The sequence below is a fragment of the Leguminivora glycinivorella genome, chromosome 4 (assembly GCF_023078275.1).
Source record: "Leguminivora glycinivorella isolate SPB_JAAS2020 chromosome 4, LegGlyc_1.1, whole genome shotgun sequence".
NCBI classification, from domain to species: domain Eukaryota; kingdom Metazoa; phylum Arthropoda; class Insecta; order Lepidoptera; family Tortricidae; genus Leguminivora; species Leguminivora glycinivorella.
Window position 1 is genome coordinate 19,267,272 of NC_062974.1, and position 24,189 is coordinate 19,291,460.

Consider the following 24,189-nt stretch of genomic DNA (forward strand, 5'->3'; position numbering starts at 1 on the left):
GAACGATTATGAATAAGGGGGTAAGTATAGCGAGTCTAGTCAATTTGCTACCTACGTAAAGATGATACTCAGCGAGGGTCGCCGGTCGCCCCCTACGAATATGAGATTGGCTGACATCCTTGTTGTTGTCCTTGCATAAGATGACATTTGTAAACTGTTAGGTAATCGTTTTTTATAGCACCGTTGGTATTCTTTGTTGGATAATGTTTCAAAAAATTACAATTATGTTCCAAAAAGCGGAAAGTTTAAGCTTGCATAATTATCATTGTATGGAAAACCTTAATATTATTGACAACTTCTTTAATTTTCTCATTACATGTAATCAAACTGTTTGAGTCGGCATCGGCATTAAGTTCGATAGTGTGTTGACATAACATACTTCGTTTCAGCGACATTAAATAGATAAATATCTGGGCGACCGAGCTTCGCTCGGTTCTAATCTTCTTAGTAGTTTGTGGTTCTATTTTAATATATCACGTCTTTAGATAAAAAAAACTCTTATAAATACAAAAAAAAAAGACAAAAAACAAAAACTTTATTTCTGGCCGGGATTCGAAACCCTGACTGACACCAACGATCTATCTGCGTACATTAGACCGACCTCGTACGACTGAGCTAAGTGGAATCGATGCGCGCGCGGCGAAATTAACGACCATATTTTACATTTACTAACCCGAAAGAAAAACTCATGAAAACTCGAAAATTCGCGTTTTCCGGGATCTAAGGCTACGCTAGATCGATTTTTCACCCCCGAAAACCCCCACATAACAAATTTCAGCGAAATCGTTAGAGCGGTTTGCGAGATCGTCGGTATATATAAATAAATAAATATACAAGAATTGCTCGTTTAAAAGTATAAGATTATAATGATGTCGAACAGAGGAGGAATTTTACTCAATTATTTTGAAGTATATTTCTCTTATTAAAGTTCTATTTATCCTACCTAAAAAATATCGGGATAGGATAGGGTAAAAATAAACATTTTGGTAAACAAAAAATGTAGAAATAATTTATTACAAATTAATCCTTATAAATAATACAGAATCACTTACAGACTCAACTCACTTCTTCACACTCAGAGATGGGCTTCATATTTATAGAGGACGAATTCACTTGATTGGCTTCCTGGCAACAAATAAAAAATATTTAGAACAGTTATTCAAAATTCAAACGGTTATTTGAACTTTAATATTTAGCCATAAATAAGATATAGATAGGATATATCATTGTCAAACGTGAGGTGACTTCGAATAAAAACGTAAATTTTGACACTCACATATCAGGCCCCATAGCCGAATGGCATGTCTACGACGCGAAACGAAAACGAAACGCCTCGAAAGGTATTCTGGCTCTGTCACGCCAATACGCAAGAGCGATAGAGATAAATATCTACGAGGGTTTCGTTTCGTGAGCGTTTGTGCCATTCGGCTACGCACCCTGACATCGTATCTAAAGAAAATTCAATCGATTCGAATCAAACCGATAATGTAAAAAAAAATTACTGGAACGAACACAATAGACTACGACATCTACCGAATCTTCGTAATATTCAGGCTGAACTGACCTTATTATTTCCAAAAGCCTTTATGTACGGTTCTTCACTCGGATGTGGCGGGTCCTTATACAGTCTCCTCAACTGCGGGGCCAAAAGCTTCGGCGCCGGGGGTACGTACGCTGCGCCACACGCGCGGTTCACACGCGACACTGACGCGCCTACAGCGACGGTGACTAACAAACCGGCGAGGGTGTACCACATGTAGGATACGCGGAGAATGGGGTTTACTTCGTCACTGAAATTACAACCCGGAAATAAAATAAATAATTTTTAAGAAAAAAAAACCGTCGCCTTTCGGGTTCTGGTGAAAGCTACTTGCGAATGTTGGATTCTGTAGAAATGTGTAAGTATTTTTTAAAACTGCTTTTAATACTTGGATGGCAACACAAATGAATATACGTATAACGTTAAGGTTTGAGGAGTTTCCTCAATTCCTCATGAATCCCATTATATTATATGAAATCGAAGCTTGACAAACTTTGACTTGAAAACTCAATATGCTTAACAAACATAACTAAATAAATGTCACTGTTCTGAACTTAAATGTATGCTTTTCTTACAAAAATACCAAAGTCACTGTGAGTGTGCCGTTCAGATTTGAGGAGTTCGGTTCTGACTATCATCAGAAGTTCCACTGCACCAAATGTCACTGTTCTGGACGTAAGTGCATGCTGTTCTTATAAAAATACCAAAGTCACTATAAGCGTGCCGTTCAGATTTGAGGAGTTCGGTTCTGACCATCATCAGCAGTTCCACTGTACCAAATGTCACTGTTCTAGACATAAGCGCATGCTGTTCTTATAAAAATGGCAAAGTCACTATAAGCGTGCCGTTCAGATTTGAGGAGTTTGGTTCTGGCCATCATCAGCAGTTCCACTGCACCAAATGTCACTGTTCTGGACGAAAGTGCATGCTGTTCTTATAAAAATACCAAAGTCACTATAAGCGTGCCGTTCAGATTTGAGGAGTTCGGTTCTGACCATCATCAGCAATTCCACTGCACCAAATGTCACTGTTCTGGACGAAAGTGCATGCTGTTCTTATAAAAATACCAAAGTCACTATAAGCGTGCCGTTCAGATTTGAAGAGTTCCGTTCTGGCCATCATCAGCAGTTCCACTGCACTAAATGTCACTGTTCCGTACCTAAATGCATGCTGTTCCTTTAAAACACAAAAATCACCATATGTAGGCCTTTCAGATTCGAGGAGTTCCCTCGATTTCTCCAGGATCCCATCATCAGAACTGGGTTCTGAGAAAAATGGGACCAATCTGTATGCATATACATTCAATCAAAAAAAAATTTTTCAAAATCGGTCCAGTAACGACGGAGATATCGAGGAACAAACATAAAAAATAAAAATAAAAACATACAGACGACTTGATAACCGTCCTTCTTGAGAGATATGAGGCGACGGTTAAAAACCGGCCAAGAGCGGGTCGGGCCACGCTCAGTGTAGGGTTCCGTAGTTTTCCGTATTTTTCTCAAAAACTACTGAACCTATCAAGTTCAAAACAATTTTCCTAGAAAGTCTTTATAAAGTTCTACTTTTGTAATTTTTTTCATATTTTTTAAACATATGTATCAAAAGTTAGAGGGGGGGGACGCACTTTTTTTTCCTTTAGGAGCGATTATTTCCGAAAATATGAATATTATCAAAAAACGATTTTACTAAACCCTTATTCATTTTTAAATACCTATCCAACAATATATCACACATTGGGGTTGGGATGAAAAAAAATATCAGCCCCCACTTTACATGTAGGGGGTACCCTAATAAAACATTTTTTTCCATTTTTTATTTTTGCACTTTGTTGGCGTGATTGATATACATATTGGTACCAAATTTCAGCTTTCTAGCGCTAACGGTTACTGAGATTATCCGCGGACGGACGGACGGACGGACAGACAGACAGACATGGCGAAACTATAAGGGTTCCTAGTGTTAGAGTAAAAACACCAGGATACCACTATTAATTATACAGTTTATTGAACGGAATTACAAAATACAATCTTAGTGACAAACGCTCCCAATGGAAGCTTCCAGTCCGTCTGACGCGCAGTTGACAGCGATGCCTAGGGATGGGGACCAGCGACTAGTGATGTCCTTACATTCGCCCATTCTGACCTTGACCTTTCGTCCCGAAGGTCTCTGCTATCCATGCTGCTACTGATGACTGCCGCAGTCAACGCAGCCGAAGCACTTCAACTGGTGGCGGTAGACTTCATTTGTTCATTTGTTCTTTTCTTTTCTGCAAAGTGAACAAGAACTTTGTATACTCCAGCTATACACTCAGGCCCTGGTCCTTTGAAGTGATTAACTCGAGAACCGTTGGAAACGGCCGGTGTAGTTTAAGACTAACTTACACCAAGATATGTAATTGGCCTCATTTTATAGTCGAATCATAGTAATGACATAACTAAACTCAAGATTGCATGACCAGACTAGCCTAGTACAAGTAAGTCAGGTCATTATTTAACAACTCCACAGCCAGTAAGGCTTTAAAACTATTAAGGTGCGATGGTACTAAAAGTACATGTTTTACCGCCATGATCTATACTATATATTAGTCAAATTAATTATGTAAAATAGATGACATCTAGCGGCGGGCAGGTAATTACTGGTGTACAAAACACCATCTAATATTTGCTTGTAAATAACTTCACCCATCAATACATTTCATTTATTTTCAGGCAAGTATTATGCCATTTGTGCCTTAAGTTAAGACTTACGTGAGCGGTGCATTCCAAACTAACCAACCGCTCAATATAATAATGATGATTGGCGTCGTTTAAATAGTAAATACATGGAACAAACTCACAGTTGGCTTCGTCACTGTAGGCTGTGAAGCTCCCCACATGCGCAAGAAGGCGTACAACTCGTGAGAGGTTAACATGACACACCCTATGCGTGATCATAGCCACCTTCCAACACAGCACAAGCTCTTGTTAAGAAGCTCTGTAACATACATGGGAAATACTAAGTTCCTTAATGTAACGAGAACGTGATAATTTTTCCTTGGAACTAAGCCAGTAGGTGATAGAATCAGTACAACACAACTGTCGTTCAAGTAACATGATAAGGTTACGAGAAATTAATTTACAATTGGCATAGTCAATGCTCTCAATTACAGATCCGGCTTACATAGCCGTAAAATAATTTAGTAATAAACAATGACAATGAAGATATTAGAAAATATTGTCATGTAAATTTTTTTTTTATATGAAAATATATTAAGCAGAATACATGGCTGCTCCTTGGCAGGACCTTCAACAACTGCTAATTATTTATCTATCAACATGATAAAATTAATAAATGGTAATAATCAATGTGTACTAGCCACCAATTTTGCTATAAGACAACAAACATTACCATATCAAAGCTTCATACGCAAGCCACGGTGATACGGCTGCTTTCGAGGCTGGCGGCGCAACGACCGCAGACGTTGGCCCTTCATGACAAGGTTGTCGCGCAGCCTGTATCATGCACTCTATTGGAAACCGTAATTCCACCAGCAACCTCTGGAAAGTATTAGTGCAAGCAACCCTTTCAAGGTAACCTTGAGATCACTACTCTTTAAGGTCATAAAACATGCTTTTGACAAACAAGGTCTCAAGCTAACCTCTTAAGGATATACCTCTTAAGGACTATATAACACATGATGGCATCTCTGAAGACCTTCATCACAAATAACAGAAGCAGAACAATCCTCTTAAGGATAGACTATATAGCACATGATGGCGTCTGTAAGACCTACATCACAAATAACAGAAGCAGACCAATCCTCTTAAGGATAGTCTATATAACACATGATGGCGTCTGTAAGACCTACATCACAGATAACAGAACAGAACTAGCCTCGTAAGGGTAGTCTATATAACATATGATGGCGTCTGTGAAGACCTACATCACAATAACAGAAACAGAACAATCCTCTTAAGGAAAGTCTATGTAACACATGATGGCGTCTATGAAGACCTACATCACAAATAACAGAAACAGAACAATCCTCTTAAGGAAAGTCTATGTAACACATGATGGCGTCTATGAAGACCTACATCACAAATAACAGAAACAGAACAATCCTCTTAAGGAAAGCCTATATAACACATGATGGCGTCTCTGAAGACCTTCATCACAAATAACAGAAACAGAACAATCCTCTTAAGGAAAGTCTATGTAACACATGATGGCGTCTCTGAAGACCTTCATCACAAATAACAAAAACAGACCAATCCTCTTAAGGATAGTCTATATAACACATGATGGCGTCTGTAAAGACCTACATCACAAATAACAAAAACAGACCAATCCTCTTAAGGATAGTCTATATAACACATGATGGCGTCTGTAAAGACCTACATCACAAATAACAAAAACAGACCAATCCTCTTAAGGATAGTCTATATAACACATGATGGCGTCTCTAAAGACCTACATCACAAATAACAAAAACAGACCAATCCTCTTAAGGATAGTCTATATAACACATGATGGCGTCTGTAAAGACCTACATCACAAATAACAAAAACAGACCAATCCTCTTAAGGATAGTCTATATAACGCATGATGGCGTCTGTAAAGACCTACATCACAAATAACAAAAACAGACCAATCCTCTTAAGGATAGTCTATATAACACATGATGGCGTCTCTAAAGACCTACATCACAAATAACAAAAACATACCAATCCTCTTAAGGATAGTCTATATAACACATGATGGCGTCTGTAAAGACCTACATCACAAATAACAAAAACAGAACTAACCTCGCAAGGATAGTCTATATAACACATGATGGCCCGTCTCCAAAGACCTGCATCACAATAATAGGTCTTATGCACATGGTCCGCCTCCTAAGGCCAACATTGCATAAACAGAACTACTTAAGAAACAATAATCAAAGTAACAAATGTATAGCAGACATTAAAGTAATCATTATAATTATGATTCACACTTTAAGTGACGGAAATCACTTCATTTTTACTTGTGGATATCACATTAGTTACACTACCGTGGATACCACAAGATTCAGGTACAATGTGCTTATCAGGAAACCCTGTGAACAGAATATATTATTAACATCATGTATAGGCAACACAACTCGGTTCTTAATCCGGCGTGTATATATGCAATGGCAACTCGGTTCCTAATTTGAGAGTAATAGCACAAAACACCACTCGGTTCTTAATCCGGCGTGCATATATGTAATGACAACTCAGTTCTTAATCTGAGACTAATAAGGCAAAACACAACTCGGTTCTTAATCCGGCGTGCATATATGTAATGACAACTCAGTTCTTAATCTGAGACTAATAAGACAAAACACAACTCGGTTCTTAATCCGGCGTGCATATATGTAATGACAACTCAGTTCTTAATCTGAGACTAATAAGACAAAACACAACTCGGTTCTTAATCCGGCGTGCATATATGTAATGACAACTCAGTTCTTAATCTGAGAGTAATAAGACAAAACACAACTCGGTTCTTAATCCGGCGTGCATATATGTAATGACAACTCAGTTCTTAATCTGAGAGTAATAAGACAAAACACAACTCGGTTCTTAATCCGGCGTGCATATATGTAATGACAACTCAGTTCTTAATCTGAGAGTAATAAGACAAAACACAACTCGGTTCTTAATCCGGCGTGCATATATGTAATGACAACTCAGTTCTTAATCTGAGACTAATAAGACAAAACACAACTCGGTTCTTAATCCGGCGTGCATATATGTAATGACAACTCAGTTCTTAATCTGAGAGTAATAAGACAAAACACAACTCGGTTCTTAATCCGGCGTGCATATATGTAATGACAACTCAGTTCTTAATCTGAGAGTAATAAGACAAAACACAACTCGGTTCTTAATCCGGCGTGCATATATGTAATGACAACTCAGTTCTTAATCTGAGAGTAATAAGACAAAACACAACTCGGTTCTTAATCCGGCGTGCATATATGTAATGACAACTCAGTTCTTAATCTGAGAGTAATAAGACAAAACACAACTCGGTTCTTAATCCGGCGTGCATATATGTAATGACAACTCAGTTCTTAATCTGAGAGTAATAAGACAAAACACAACTCGGTTCTTAATCCGGCGTGCAACTTGTCTTATTTTTCCCGTGCCCCTAAATAAGGCTTACTATATATACCATTACACGCTTACTATATATACCATTATTGAAATACATTCTAGTCAAGCAAGAATAATCATATGGCACTTGGCTTGACTTATCGAGGTTTCACTTACCAAATGGTTCTTGACAAAGTATTTATATATCATCATCAGGCATGGTGCATAAGCTTAATAATTAAACCATCAAGCTTGCCAGACAATGCTTCAAAAGACACACTAGAGAGGTGCTCCAGCTGTAGGTATATGTGCAATTTAAAGCACAACATTATCCATATAGCTGCCACCTGCACAACTACATAATTTTGTTAGTTGTGTTAATACTATGCATATGCAAGAATACTTAGTACAGTTTAATGAGTTTTTATAACAAAATATCATTATTTTTGATTCTTGCAAAAGTTACAAACATGTAAAATATATATATTCTTGTGAAATCAAGAAGCAATAGAAGTGTACAGTTATTTTTATATTTCAAGGAACAGAACATATTAAAAGTAGACAATACTTGTCAACTTCAAACGGTAACCTGTTTGTCATGCTTTGGTTCGGAAACATTCCTTCGCAGTGAAGTGGTTAAAATTATTAGAAGCTCCAATTAAGTTATTTACCTCAGATTATTGCACATCTTTTAAAAACTTAACTGATTGGCATGTTTCAAGCCCAATTCCAAATCAAACTGATTTGTTGTAACAGACAAGTATAGCATGTAGACCGTTAAAGTCCATCGGGTCTATAAATATCAAAATCTCTTACCATTAGCTATGACAAATTTTACCAGTGTCATAAATAGTCCAATAGATATCCAGTTTGGTGTTTCCAGCTTTTAGCAAGATTTAACCTCAGGAACTTCTGGAATCATTCCTTATCAATGCAAGTATTTTCAACTTATGGTCAATATTCACCAGATTACCGGCAGGCAACTACTGTAATCAATAAATTAATCTGGAAAGGAATGTAATTAAGGAACAAATTATATCACTGTCAATGCATTAAATGGACACTGGACTATGTCATGATAATAAATGTTCCAAGTGTCTGTCTAGGTAATATATTTGTCTTTGGTTCAATTTAGAACATGATTACATTGATTACATTTCTTGTCAAAAATGTTTGCAATGCTAAACCAACATTATTATAAATAAAACAGCATCAACAATACACTATACTTCAGTGCTATGCCCTTAATTTTAACACACATTATGGTTTTAACAAGATGCATAATTAACCTCATCAAAATATTATTATATTAATATTATTATTATTTTCTCAACATTTTTGATGAATTTGTGCTATGTAATATAGCAACATGTTTCCTCATTTAGAAAAATGCAAGATCATACAGAGTTTATATGCATAAGAATGTCACTAAGACAGATTTCAAAATACAGTCCCTGGTAAAGTGACAAAACTTATAGTCACAAAAGAGTTGTCAAAGTTTTCTTATGCTTATTTACTCATCCATTATACTAACCTGTAGTGAATTTAAAATGTATTTACTGTCAGCATACTTACATAAGCCAGATGCAATGGCACAATATTATTGAGTAGGATAAATACCTTATTCCATGTCATTCCGGACAAACTTATATTTAATATGACAAATAGGGCAAGATAATGATCATCTCTCTTTGTAGATCATAAAACTCATAAAGTCACCTGTTATAAGGAATCATTTAGGTGTAATTTAGATCTAAGTACTTGTATCTTATACTCTGTTTCACTGTGACACTGTGACAATTGTTAATATATCACAAGTAGGTTCAATATGTATTATGTATTCTGAAACATATCTGGAAGCACAAAAACACAACACACAAGTGAGCTAATGATTATTCATTACTGCAGCCCCTCTATATATACTGGTAATACTCTTTGCCCGGAGCATTATGTGAATGACAACTTGGATGTGGTTAGCATCTCACCGTCCATGACTTACTGTGGTACTTATTGTGATACATTTTGTGAGTATATAAAAGTATTAGTATCTTCAACATGTACATAATTAAGTTGATCTGAAAGAAAGAAACACAACACAGGCTACTATAGTGGATGTTGATAATTTCAGCCCCAGAGCACTGTGTTTGGATCACTTTTACTTCCGATTTCACACTCATTATGATAAAATATTACTCCAAAGTGTGAATATCTCGTAAACTACAATGGATCTGAAAGTAAACACAAGACACGCCAGCACACGAGGCATGTTCTACCTCTTTGTTGGCACAATTACGGACAACTATTAGCATCACATTCTTTGCCTCGTACACTTTTAACTGTAATATATGGTGCTAGTGTCTTTACTCGTTGAATCAGATCGACTGGTGTTAATTAAATACTGTTGGACGACAATAAATGGTTACGAGCGCGGCGCGAGAATGGCATTGTCAATTTCGGACAAATTTCATAGTACGGGCGTATATGGGTAACTTAATATCGCGCTTCTGAAACTGTTAGAGTAAAAACACCAGGATACCACTATTAATTATACAGTTTATTGAACGGAATTACAAAATACAATCTTAGTGACAAACGCTCCCAATGGAAGCTTCCAGTCCGTCTGACGCGCAGTTGACAGCGATGCCTAGGGATGGGGACCAGCGACTAGTGATGTCCTTACACTAGTCAACTACGGAACCCTAAAAACTATTCTTTATCGCCACTCGCCGGATGTTATATCTATCAAGGAACTAGATAGTAATTTTCGGTATTCATTATGTTTCGATTACCTATTTGGATTTTTTTTACGAAGCGCGAATCAACAATGGTTCAAATACTGTTTTAATTAATAACATACATACATTAATTCAAGCCCGTTTTCCCATAACGGGGTAGGCAGCCCATGAGCCCACATGGAACTACTAAAGTGTCAGTCCCACTCTTGGCAATTGACGGGTTGGGAGCTGTTTTCATTAAACTGGTAAATTTCTGACAATATGCCGTTTCTTGCGATATTTTCCATAAGTTTTGTATGAGTTACAGCAATTTGATCCCAAAACCCATTTTTAGGGCTCCGTAGTCAACTAGGAACCCTTATAGTTTCGCCATGTCTGTCTGTCCGTCCATCCGTCCGTCCGTCCGCGGATAATCTCAGTGCATGACCGTTAGCACTAGAAAGCTGAAATTTTGTACCAATATGTACATCAATCACGCCGACAAAGTGGTAAAATAAAAAGTGGAAAAAATTGCTTTGTTAGGGTACCCCCCCTACATGTAAAGTGGGGACTGATTTTTTTTTTCATTCCAACCCCAACGTGTGATATATTGTTGGATAGGTATTTAAAACTGAATAAGGGTTTACTAAAATCCTTTTTTGATAATAGTAATATTTTCGGAAATAATCACTGCTAAACGAAAAAAAAGTGTGTCCCTCCCCCCCTCTAACTTTCACAAAAGTAGAACTTTATAAACACTTTCTAGGAAAATTGTTTTGAACTTAATTTGTTCAGCAGTTTTCGAGAAAAATACGGAAAACTACGGAACCCTACACTGAGCGTGGCCCGACACGCTCTTGGCCGGTTTTTTGTGTATGCGTTAGGGAGTGCTGCTGATTGTCACAAATACCTTCTAGAACTTCAAACTATAGTAACTAAGGCCTTGGTCAATGGTCGTTCTAAACTGTTACGGACGACGTCCAACGGCCCGTTGTCTCTGTAAGTATGGCGTGTACGCAAATGTATGAAAGTGGGGCAGCCGGCAGCCGTTGGAACTATAATTTGACTCCTTAAGATTTAAACTAGAATAGTCTAGAAAATGAGGGCAGCACCTGGACAACTAGTGAATAACTGAAATAATAACTCACACATTAACAGGGACGTCCGGGACGGCAGTGATAGTGTAATTATAGGCACACCCCGCCGTCGTGAGAGGTTTGTGTTTGTGTGTTATAGCTCCTCGGGCGATGGCGAACTGTGCAGACAAACACCAGGTCGCCATCGTCGCTATACCACTGGCGCCGCCTGTCAGCGCTCCCTGCAGATATAAACATATTTTTAAATGTAAATAGATTGCGCAAAAGGTACTAAGGACGTAGGTATTTGGGCGTGACGAAGTTGGGAGAGTAGATTTAGAGACGTAAGTACGAACACACATAATGAAGTCAATGTTCAAGACATGGGTCCTACTGTGAACTACGTTGGTAGGGCATGCAGAACCGGAGCGGTTCCAAGAATTACATTTCCCGGTTCTAAGTGGGACTGGAACCGGGAGTCCCGGTTCTTTCCCGGTTCTTAGTATTTTTGGAGTTCCATACCATAAAAAATCAAAAGGAACCCTTATGTCGCGAGTTCGCGACTCTCTCCGTCCGTCTGTGTGTTTTGAGAGAATAAGGACATTGGATTGGAAATAATTAACAAATTCTTGCCCTAAACGATTCCTTACTGTGATTCGTTGACGTTATTTAAGGAAGTATAATAGTACCATGGTTTCAAGCACTGTTGCAAATTGCACTATTTGCGATAAATATCATGTTTATCTTTTCAGATTCAACTTTACAAATTATTTACAAATACTAAAAATGCCATCACACGAATCCAAATCCAGATACAATATAAAAAAATGAATGAATCGGAAGTTTTGAAAAGAACCGGGAGCACCGGTTCCTAAATTTCTGTCCCGGTTCTTTCGCCACCATAAAATTACCAGATTTCCCGGGAAATCAAGAACCGGGAAATATCGGGAGCATGCCCTACGTTGGACATGTTTGTCGATTCGTATTCGTCGATGTCGTACAGTCAACCAATCTGAATCCCAGACCACTGTAGAACCCTTTCACAGTAAAAGTCAAACCGACTTCTGTAGCAAAAGCAAATAAAGCAGGGTGTCAATACGACAGGGTTCTAGAGTGGCCTAGGATTCTAATTGGTTGACTGTACGTAAGTGTGACAAGAACACGGTCGAACGTGTCTTGCGACTATTAAGGAATCTAAACGAATGTGTGGAGTTGTATAGAGCCCTCGTGTGTGTAATTATTATTTGATATTACAAATAAGAGATTTAGTATTAAAAGTCACTTACAGAGGCATCTACCCACGGCATCAGAATGCCCATGGTGAACACGCCCAGCAATGGGCCCATGGTCATTGATTCCAAGGTCATTGTCAGTTGCAGAATGGTCCCCATCTTCTCCACGACAAATACTAAGGCTGCGAATAGAAACAGTTGATACACATACATAAACTTATGCCTGAATTCCTAAAATGGGTAGACAGAGCACACAAACCTACTTAAGTTACAGTGCCTAACTTAGCAATTAAGAGGTCTAAAGTGAAAGTTTGTGATATTTCAGTACTAGGTTGCTACCGCACTCCACAATTTAACCATATCTATAGGAGGAAAGGGGGTTGTGAAATTATCTACCTGTCACCACACATGGTAAATAGGTAAATATCAATAATGGATTATTCAATATACATACTCGTAGCTAAGTTTTTATACACTTTTATTACCAAGCGAAGCCATATCAAGCATTTTCAGAAAATTAATGAGCTCAGGCCCCGTAGCCGAATGGCATTTCTCCGACGCCAAACGAAAGCGATACGCCGCTGGCTCTGTCGCGCCAATACGCAAGCGCGATGGAGATAGATATCTACTAGCGCTTCGTTTCGTGAGCGTTTCGTGAGCGATTGTGCCATTCGGCTAGCCACCCAGACCCTTGAGGATGGCTCACGTTGGACTGAGCTGAGTCCGGGCCGGAGTTTCCGACGCTTTGTTTTCTATGGTAGATGTCCCAGCGCCGGTCTAACGTGACTTATATTTTTTATACCTTCTTAGTTACCTATTTAATCATAAGTCATTACCTAAACTTACTAAGCCCAACAACACAACGACTCCCCTCATCAGCCAGTTGGTTTGTCTGTCCGTGAGTTGCTTCTTGAAAAATGGTTTGTAGAAGTCTTCTAGTACCACCGCTGACATTGAGTTCAGACTTGTAGATAAAGAACTAAAAACAGAGAAAATACAAACCATGGCTTAAAAAGTAAAATTCCGAATAGATAAGGGATTATTACTAAAACTTCAAAGTTTATTTTAACAAACCAAAACGTTTCTAAACGATTCTACGTATATTAAGCATAGAATAAGCGAAATAATTAATGTCTTGGTAGAGGCCTAAACTCAGATATGAATTGAAACTCTTGTACCCGTTTAAGTGGTGTAATATTCTTACAACAGATGTCCCAGGTATTGATGATAAATATGGCCAGAATAGGAATCCAGATACCTCGGTTTATTTTATATTTATTACTAATTTGGCTACCTTTTATAAATTTTAGTCAAACCTCAAAGCAGCGCTGAATATGCCAGCCACAAAGACACCGGGCAATCCAGGGATATCACCGAGGACATCCATGACAAGCAGTGGCAGTAGTTGATCCTTCTGTTTCGCCAACTGAAAATGTACGCTCTAATTTATTATAATACATAAGTTCAAGGGGCTGGGATAAGTTAACAATCTTTAACGCACATTTTTGTTTTCGTTTGACGTTTTTCAACATAGGTACAGTCAGCCAAAACAGTGGTTTACCACTTTTCGACCTTATGAGTTTAACATAGGGTCGAAAAGTGGTAAACCACTTTCTTGGCTGACCGTACATAATGGTTATCAGCTTAAGGAAACACTAAAAAACACTAGATCAATCCGAAGCAGCCTGTTCCGGCCCATCACAAGCTCGGAGACTCGATAACGTAATTTAAACTAGGGATATAAACATCGTGAAGAAACCGGACTAATTCCAATAAGACCTAGTTACCCTTCGGGTTGGAAGGTTAGATGGCAGTCGCTTTCGTAAAAACTAGTGCCTACACCAAGTCTTGGAATAAATATAAATAAAATATAAATAAATATAAATATTATAGGACATTCTTACACAGATTGACTGAGGCCCACGGTAAGCTCAAGAAGGCTTGTGTTGTGGGTACTCAGACAACGATATATATAATATATATATACTTATATACATAGAAAACATCCATGACTCAGGAACAAATATCTGTGCTCATCACACAAATAAATGCCCTTACCGGGATTCGAACCCAGGACCGCGGCGCAGCAGGCAGGGTCACTACCGACTGCGCCAGACCGGTCGTCAATAATAAGTTGTCCAAGCGGGCCCCAGGCTCCTATGAGCCTTGGCAAATGCCAGGATAACGCAAGGAGGATGATGAGGGATATATGGCCCGGACATGAAACGGCCCGGTGAGGAGCTGATGACACGCCGGAAAACCCGGTCGGCCCGCTCCGGACGCTTTCTATCGTGAGTCATCCTTTAATTAAGAGATTAGTTTGGTTTTGTATTTACTTTACCTTGGTCGTTAGTGGATCGCAGTCATGGAATCTCGCGTAGATGAGTAACCCACAGTACAGGCAAAAGCAGTAAATAGTGGATATACCGATGCAGAACAGTATTACTGCACTGTAAAGAGGTACAAATGGGTTGATAAATGAAAAAAAATACCTAATACAAGAACTAACTTTTGAAATTAAAACGCAACAGGAGGGGTCAATTCTCCATAAGTAGGTAGGTACAATTTCCTCCCTGGTTTGTGAAGGTAGAGCAATTAATTTTCCAACACAGTAAGTACCTATATTTAAATAAAATTCCCAAATTGAATGGGAGGCTCCCTATCCATTTTAGAATTTTCGCTCCTGTTGCATCTTAAGGCCCAATTTCGGTTTCAAATGTGTATTTGTTGGGTAAAAATAGCGAGAATGAATTAACTATAACAGAACGGGACGGGCCGATGTGCCAATGAGGAGGCACACTGACTGACATTTTATCCCGGCAGGCGGCGCCTGTGCAGATGCCTAGTACCTACTATTACTGTCATTCATACGTGAGAGAGAGAAAAAAATATCATCTTCTCGCTCTCATGTATGAAATTCTCTATCTGTGCAATGGACTAATAAGGTGGCGCCATCTGTCTGGAGTGTGCCTCCTCATTTCCGTTCGGAGATCACGTGACGCCTTCAATAGAAATTGTCCCGCCGGTCCGTTTTAGCTTGAGTCATCTTTCCCCATTCTACCATCGGACTCTTTAGACGCACGGCCGGTTTCCAATTTCCATCCCTACTTGGTAGATATTCCGCGAATTCGCACGAAGCGCTTTGCTTACTTCTTTTCTTATGTGTACTGCCAAGGAGTGGAATTCGGCGGGAAGCGGTTATATTTCCGAGCTCTTATAACCCGGCGACTTTCAAATCAAAAGTGAACAGGCATCTTCTTTGCGAGCTCACTCCATCGTAGGCCACGTCTTTGCCTTTGGCTAGTCTGTGGCCAAGATTAAGCCCATTTATAATAAAAAAAGATGTACATTAACTTATACCCATTGAATAATAAGTTTTACCATTTAGCTCCACGTAGAGTCGGCAGCGCCAAGTACCGCTGAACCATGGCTTGGCTGACTGAATTGGCTTGTAACCAGTAAATCACCCCGCCGAACACAAGGTTCCATATTGTATGCCGCGCCGTGGGGCTGGGGTCCCAACTGTGGACAAATAAATAGTGAGCGGCGGCCATATCGTCACTACTTTTAAAAAATCTCGTATCTGACGCTGTTCCACAAAGTTAAAACGCAGTAAGTCTATATGCATTCCATACAATACTTACTACAATTTTCTTTTCATTGACAGACGAAGATACAAGTTTTTTTTAAAGTAGTGACGATATATTGGATCGAGACACAGCGTTGGGACTTTATACCGTTGTCGCGCATAAACCAATGTCGTGGCCGGGCTGTTAGTGACCCAGTTTTCATTAGGTACCTAATAACAAGGATAATAATTTATATAATTTATATATTTTCATACCAACAAAATACCAAGAATGATATATTACGGGACTGACAAAGCCCATACAAAAAAGCGTACCCTTGAAATGTATGGACTTTTTAGGCTTAACACTAGATGGCGCTGTTTCGCCTGGAAGTGGCCAAAATCATATTTTCGTTCACTATGATTATTCAGAATATGAATTTTAAGGCTATCCGCCATTATGTAGCTGAAGGTAGTACATAATCTTGTGGTTGATGTCATCATTAAGGATGTGCTATTTCTATGAATACTTATAGCATCGTGTGGGAAGAACAAAATAGTGGTACGATTTGATGATGATTGACCTAGTGCCTCATGCACTTGTTCACTTGTTCTACGTGGGTAGAACAATAAATAAGATGATAACCGGCATCCAACTGTTCATATGCAAATGCATATCCTGTGACTATTTGTGATTCTAGAGATATACATATACCAAGGACATTCGCGTAACATAGCACTATCGGCAGTTTCGATATTTATTTATATGAACCTATATAGAACCACCGCTGGGCTAAGGCCTTACCTGCACCCTTCTCATCTATCCCGTCTCCGCGTGGCACGTACGTTTGTTAGGAGAGTTATTACTGGTTTATACTGTGCTGATTGCGTTTATGAAAATGCCATTAAGCTCTGAATCTTTGGAGTGAAAACAGCTCAATAGTGTCTTACTTAGGTAATTCTATCCTCCCGGAGTCCATATTGCGTTGCCATACGACTCCAAATCCACCCACGTCGAGGGTACCCTTGATGGCTACCAAGGCCATCGCTCCCAACATGGCAGTTATTTGGATCACATCCGTCCATACCACAGCTTGCAGGCCACCCTAGTAAAATAACGGGTATATTATGGACACACAATATGGTGGTATCTAATAAAAGCTTTGCGATATGCGGAAGATCAGCGCTGGAAGTCACCCCTTATTGTATTTTTTGTGTATTTGTCACCTGTGTTCACGAATAAATTCTATTCTATTTGGTTTCTGAAGTACCTAATAATATTGTCTCGTAAAAAAACATACTAAGTAGACATAATGTCAAAGAAAACCCTCATTTTCATCGAATCTTAAATATTATCAAATCAAACACTTTTAGTTAATTCTTCTAAGTGCGGATACCAAAATGGTGAAAGTATGGAAAGAATTAACGAACATCAAAATTAGGAAAAGTTCTAAATATTTTGCGATTATTACAAATGTTATTTAACCTTTTTCTAAGGCTCAAGAGACATAAGACATACTTACTGCACTTGTGTAGAATATGCAGACTAAGCACACGATCGGTGTGATAATATGTATGTCAACTCCAGTAACTGAAAAGAAAAACTGCTGCTAAGAAATTCACAATAATATGGTGAGTCACAGGATTAGGTAGCACCAGAAGTAGGTAGCTAGGTACCTATATTAAAATTAGTTTTCCCAAAACAGACCAGCCTTGCACCAGAAAGTTACTGTGGAAAGTCTACAGATGCAAAGTCTTTCCGTCCTAACCCATGGATGTATTTGAATGATGCCTGATAAGGTTGACGAGTAAGTGAAGTCACAAGATATTCTCGTGAAGGTAAAAAAACACACCTTGGTTGAAAGCCAATGCAGGCACGTAAACTACAATCGGTAACCAGCCTATCTGTAACAAAAATGAAGCATTGAATAAAATAGGTACCTAGTATAATAGGTTATAAAATAAAATAAGACAGGAAGATGTGATGAAAACAGGCTTTCATTTCACTAACTTTGTAAGTACTATTGTTGCGGGACAGATGACTTACCTACTACGAGTAGAAGAGAGGCCTATGCTCAGCGGGGGGCGATAAAAGGCTGATATGACAATGATGAGGATTGTAGCATACGTAGTATCTTCTTAGTAGTTTGTGATTGTAGCGGAAAGGGAATATTGCACTTTATTTGAGAGAGTAGAATGAAAAATAAAATTATAAGTACGTATAAAAAACTTACCAAAGTAAACGTAAATAAAATCGATCCAAATAGTCGTACCCTGTTGTCAAATCTCATTGATAAGTACTGAAACACAAATATAGTAAGAGTCGATAAAACAACATTATAAGAATTGTTTAATTTTATGTACAACTTTAATACAAGACATTATACCATCAATTTCTCCAACTTTGTCTGGTGTGCTTGCAGGGTGCCCAACATTGCCGGGCTCAAAAAATAGGGATTCATTATCTAATTGCAGCAACCCATTGTGGTCACTGTCCTATCTCCCATGATTTAGGCACCTAATGTGGAAAACTATTAATAAATTCGAGCCAGTCAATATTAATAGAAAGGGTAGGTATGCAAAGTTGGAGTACTTGACAGTAGTGTAGTTTGAAACAATAAACGTGGTACTAACCTCATAGTTGGAAGTGATTTTAAGTTCGTGGAATACGGGAAGATAGATCTGAGTCATCACAATGGACATCAGAAAAATGGAAAACATGATGAATGCGTACTGCGTTCCGTACATGTACACCTCAGTCGGAGATCCCAGGAGCGTTATTCCTGACACAAAACTGAAAAGAAAAGAGGCAGGGCCAGTTGCATCAGCCATATTTGACAGACATATCATCGCCACGCAACAGACGTCTATGGAACTTCCCATACAATAAAATTTAACGAACGCTTTAACGGTGACAGACAGTTTGTTGCAACCGGCCCTTAATTATTATGTAGGTCATCTACGTTTTAATAGCAAATCTATATTGAGCAAAACATTTGCTGCTCCCGACTAGGGTACTACTTGTTTGTTTTATGATATAGAAAACAAACCAGAAGACGAATCGCCTGATGGTAAAGAGATTATAGCCGCCAATGTTACAGATATTACACCAGAAGGGTTGTAAAGTTCGTTGCCGTCCTTTAAATATGAACAGGCACGCCTATTTTCTTGAAAGTATGGAGGTCAACAACAACAACAGGCCACAAATAATTTCGATTAAGTAAATAAATCAGTTATATAATTTTAATAACCCATCAAGAATTTGACTCGGTGCAAGTTTAGTCGATGAAGGCTTTAGGTACAAAAGCCAAAAAAGTGGTTACCACTTTTCGACCTTATGTGTTTCAAATAGGGTCGAAAAGTGGTAAACCACTTTCTTGGCTGACCGTACCTGAATCGAATCGTTACATTATTTTAGCAGTTGATATTTTGCAGGATGAAATGATTCTGTTACACCTATTTTACTAATTTAGCACTTGTGGGGATGATTTTGCATTACCTACTTTCTTACAGATCCTTATCTGTACTGTACCTGAGGCAGAGTAGTGTACTTCCCTATGAAGTGTTTTAACGTAGAAGTGTCCGAGAAACTTGCGAAAAATGTATTTCCTCAAAACCTGAACTGTGGTCAAAACATAGCACTTCCATATTTGGCATATATTTAGGATAAAAAATCATTTATTAAAAGTATTATATATACCTACTAGCCTACTACCCGTACTAGTAACATCTCGCTAGGCATTATAAGTTACCTACTCACCTAGCCACCAAGGACATAGCAACAGGAACGACCTTCATATTCCTTCCGCCCAGCAGATAATCACTCTGGGTCGTCTGCTTCTTCATGAAACCCCAATAAATACCAACTAGAGCACTTATCGCGAGCATCAACACAAACACTACGTAATCCACCCAGGAAAATCTTTGCATTTGATGCACCATCTCATTTAAATCTCCATGAAGGTGCCCCATTTTTGTTTTGCGTAAAACTCCTTTAACGGTTAAAACTGTTCACTAGAGGGTAACCGAGTCCGACACGTGTCGCTGGGAGTAAAAAGCTTCTGATTGTTTCGCCACGTATGTATTCGTGAAAAATTTTTCCGATATCATGTCCTAGTCCACAAGGCGCCCTGAGCTCGAATGGCACAGAACAGCAATCTGGCAATCAAACAATTACGATAACTCGCAATTTAAAAGAGGATGTTGCGAGATCCCCCCACGGGCGAATCGGGAACTGACTAATATTTTTAACGTGTAGCAGTGACCACCAAATCATGCAACCTTGCATGCTAATCAAGGGCTTTGCTTGATCAGGTGTTTATGAAGGCCAGGGGGTTCCTGTTAGGTTACGGCAGTTAAACTATGTAGTTGAATTGCTCATGCTTCTTTTATTGCTTCTTTCTTATACTATGTCGGTGACAAACAAGCCTACGGCAAGCTTGTTGGCAAGCAGTCCTCGTAGTTCATGGACATAGTTTTTCCAACCACCAATTGACTAGACAACATTTTTCCTTCCCTGCACGGTTAGCACATGATTGCCGCGAGAGTATGTCGCCGCGAGATAGATCACACGTCTTCTTCTAATGGTATTAATGACATAAGGACGGGTAGTCTATCTCGCGACGACATATTCTCTCGGCAATCTTGTGCTAACCGTACTGATTGTTTAGTAAAGTACACAACTGACGTCACGCAAACTTTCTTTTGTAAAGGAGTTGACACCGGTACCTACAGCACGTCCTCTGTCCCCTCTCCATCAAATTTGGGCCTTGTAGTATCTTCTTGCTCCATAACCTCTTGATCGAGACATTTGAGACTGCTCATTACATACTTTCATAATCAGGTACGATTATTCACATGTACGTCTGGATTTTCTAAATGTTCTATTTTAATTCTTGTGAAGCCAAATTACGTACTTCTACGTTTAACTTGGTTTGACACAATATATCCATAAGATTAGAATTCACGGAAGTATTTGTGATCTTCTTAATTTCATTGTAATTAATAAGAGGACCATCACGAAATTAGGAAAACAAAGTAAAAAGTTGCTCAGAACCTATACACCAGCCAATGATATGAAAACTTCAGCCTCCCCATTGGCACATCACATTAAATCTTGAAATCTTTAAAGGAAAAATTTGACAGCGCGATTCAGGATTTTTCCCACACAGAATAACTAGCTCGAACTTCGTAAACTAGTCTGAAGTTGTTAAAGTTTGGGGTCATTTCATTATCTCAAGAAAAATCTTAATAGTGTGATTCAGGATTCTTACTACTCAGATTAGTGCCATCTAGCGCGATGTTTGGTAACTCGTCTATGAATAGAGGGCACAAACTACTAAGAAGATATAATATACTCTGTCAAAACAAGTCTGTCAGTACCCTTTTCTCTAGCACCCTAAAGAAAAGGATGCATAATAGTTTTCTTTGTTTTTATTTACTGACAGACTTGTTTGACAGAGTTTAGTTACTACGTATATAAAGGGCCTACTGCGGAGACGGAGGTTCACAAATTGCAGTCATTTGCGGTAGGCCCTCAATATGGTATGTAGCCGGTAAAAAAGTTTGCTACGATAGATTAAAGTGCGAAAATTAAATTTTCTGTAATAAACATTTGTGCCAAAATTTTTTTTTAATTTGCATTTTTTTATGACGTATCTGATCTTCTAGTGAGTATTATATTCTTTGGATCTGACTTAGGGCCAGTTGCATCAACCACATTTGACAGACACCTCATCGTCACGCGGTAGATGTCTATGGAACTTCCCATACAATAAAATTTAACGAACGTGTTAGTTATTGTAAAAATATAATAAAAATAAGCTATGAGTTATAAATTATTGAGACATGGTTAATTATAAATAAAAAGAAAAATGTATATTTATTGTGGTTTTATTGAAAATAAACATATGGGTATGTTTTTAAATTCGTATAACTATATTTGTACCACCTTTGTACATAAAAACATTATCAATATTAACAACATGTCAAACATGTATACACCTGGTTCAACACAAATCAAAATAACGTAAACAAAGTAAATATATGAATATTCTTTAAAATAGTCTGATGGAAAGAGGATATAACAAAAACCAGGTTTATACACCTTAATTTATAAAATGTCTCAATAAGCAGAATTATATTAATACTAAGCAATATTTGAATATTATTATTTTCTTTACTAAGCAATAAACCAATATGTGAACAAATAGCAAAGCAATATCTACTATAAAAATAATTTCATTTCATTTAAATCACAGTAATATAGAAAACAATAAAATGAAGCATGATCGTACCTCTTGTTGTCTTGTCGCTTAACCAGAACAAACTCTGCCCGAGAACCGAGCTACCTGGCCTTTTAAAGCCTTTAGAACAAGGAGCAACCATGCTAGTATGACCAGTTATCACTGTTATCACTTAACCATCTTTTAAATTGATGGACAATACATAATGATCACAATTATCATCTTTACGAAACTTCAAATCACATAAGACATTTGTTTTCTTAGATTACATTACAGTAAAATACAATTAAATTATAGATAGGAATAATAAACACTAAACTAAAACATCAACGTCCAAGTAACCAAATTGTGATACTAATAATGAGGGTAGTTTACAATTCTGAAATGTTACTATGACACAATCTTTAAACATAATGAGGTTTTATAAATCTGTAAGTATGTGTAGGTGTTTGTATTGTATAATATTAGATAGAAAGCTATTGCAAATATAATCTATCAAACGCTTTAACGGTGACAGATGGTTTGATGCAACCGGCCCTTAACAGACTTTAATATCCAAAATACGATTGATAAACGAGAAACAGTAAAAACTGTACGGTAAACAGTAGGTAAACGGTACGTAACTGGGGGCAGCCCGTCGTCACTCCATAGTATGATAATATCATCAAGCAATGATTCCCAACATTACGACACAAAAAAAATGCTATCAAATCAAAATGACATCTATTATTAATAGTACTAAAGTCCATTATATTTTGGTAGCAAAAATACATAGATAATAGAGTTTCATATTTCCTTAGTCTATGGCCTGACCTACGTGTTTTTTTTTTCAAAACGTCAAGTCGTCAACGTCAAATCTGTCGTAGCTTGTTTGAATTTTGTAAGTAAATAATAAAATAACTAAAGTTATTATTGAAATTTCGGGCAAACCAATAAGAAAGTGTGAAATTTGTGATGGTGGCTTGTTTTTGCCTAGCTTTGCACTGGATATATGCAGGTCGGTAACTAGTATTTTATTATATTTTCGTTTCGAGTTGCTAACAATTACCTACTCATTTAATCAATTTAAAGTAGTACTTATCATGTACAGTCTACGATTTAAGCGAAAACATTCTGTAAATAAGTTTTTTCGTAAACAAACAAATAACCTAAAATACCAATAGAGTGTGACCAACTTATCGATAATCTCTTTATTTCAGATGACGATTATGGGTAATTTTAACAGGTAACGAAGAATCGGCATATTTATCCATCTCCTGTATGAAGATAATGTTGGGCAAAGGTTTTCAAGGCTTTTTGCAGTAAATATTAACTTTCCCTGGTAAACATGCAAGAAATACGAAGATTGAAGCAACAAATACTGGCTTATAACAAAACTCTTAATTAGGAGGCAGTGCCAAATATGAACGTCAGGCACAGTAAATCATAGGAATTTTCTGCAAACGCCTCAAAATTAGTTCAACTGAGAAGTGCTGTAAAGTAGTTGAAAAATTACTTCATGTGATAGTATATTTTGCTTTTGTTTTATTCATTTTATACAGGGGCGTATTAAAGGCGGCAGGCTCTTTTTAGAATAGCGAAGCAGCGTTTTTTCTTAAATTTCATACTTTATCGTCACTTAACGGGGCGGTAATCCTGACTGGCTCAGGATGCCAACGCCAAATCCTTGAAATACGCCTCTGACAGTCATCCCAGACATTTTTTTAAATATATTAT

General features: G+C 37.9%; 1 protein-coding gene across 3 annotated transcripts; it reads right to left on the reverse strand.

The window, feature by feature from the left end:
• Positions 1-987: 987 nt before the first annotated feature.
• Positions 988-22,672, reverse strand: LOC125225677 (sodium-coupled monocarboxylate transporter 1-like). 3 transcript variants are annotated; one of them, XM_048129493.1, is made up of 14 exons: positions 22,525-22,672; positions 18,863-19,022; positions 18,463-18,528; positions 18,082-18,133; positions 17,752-17,819; positions 17,180-17,334; positions 16,042-16,182; positions 15,002-15,110; positions 13,977-14,086; positions 13,497-13,639; positions 12,715-12,842; positions 11,501-11,670; positions 1,565-1,790; positions 988-1,125 (listed from the first exon to the last, which is right to left on the reverse strand). In XM_048129493.1, the coding sequence occupies exons 2-14, from the start codon at positions 18,974-18,976 to the stop codon at positions 1,057-1,059; spliced, it is 1,551 nt and encodes a 516-aa protein (XP_047985450.1). In that variant the 5' UTR covers positions 18,977-19,022; positions 22,525-22,672; the 3' UTR covers positions 988-1,056. The 3 variants fall into 3 exon arrangements, with proteins under 3 accessions (XP_047985450.1, XP_047985449.1, XP_047985451.1); XM_048129492.1 differs by lacking the exon at positions 22,525-22,672 and adding an exon at positions 19,989-20,353; XM_048129494.1 differs by lacking the exon at positions 22,525-22,672 and adding an exon at positions 19,981-20,054.
• Positions 22,673-24,189: the final 1,517 nt, after the last annotated feature.

Excerpts from the sequence above, each read along its gene's own strand:
- LOC125225677 (XM_048129492.1), bottom strand. The coding sequence starts at position 20,200 with ATGGGGCACCTTCATGGAGATTTAAATGAGATGGTGCATCAAATGCAA. Across the intron at positions 11,671-12,714 it reads TGCCGTGGGTAGATGCCTCT|GGAGCGCTGACAGGCGGCGC; the intron begins GTAAGTGACTTT and ends TTATATCTGCAG. Across the intron at positions 1,791-11,500 it reads CCGGACGTCCCTGTTAATGT|TGACGAAGTAAACCCCATTC; the intron begins GTGAGTTATTAT and ends TTGTAATTTCAG.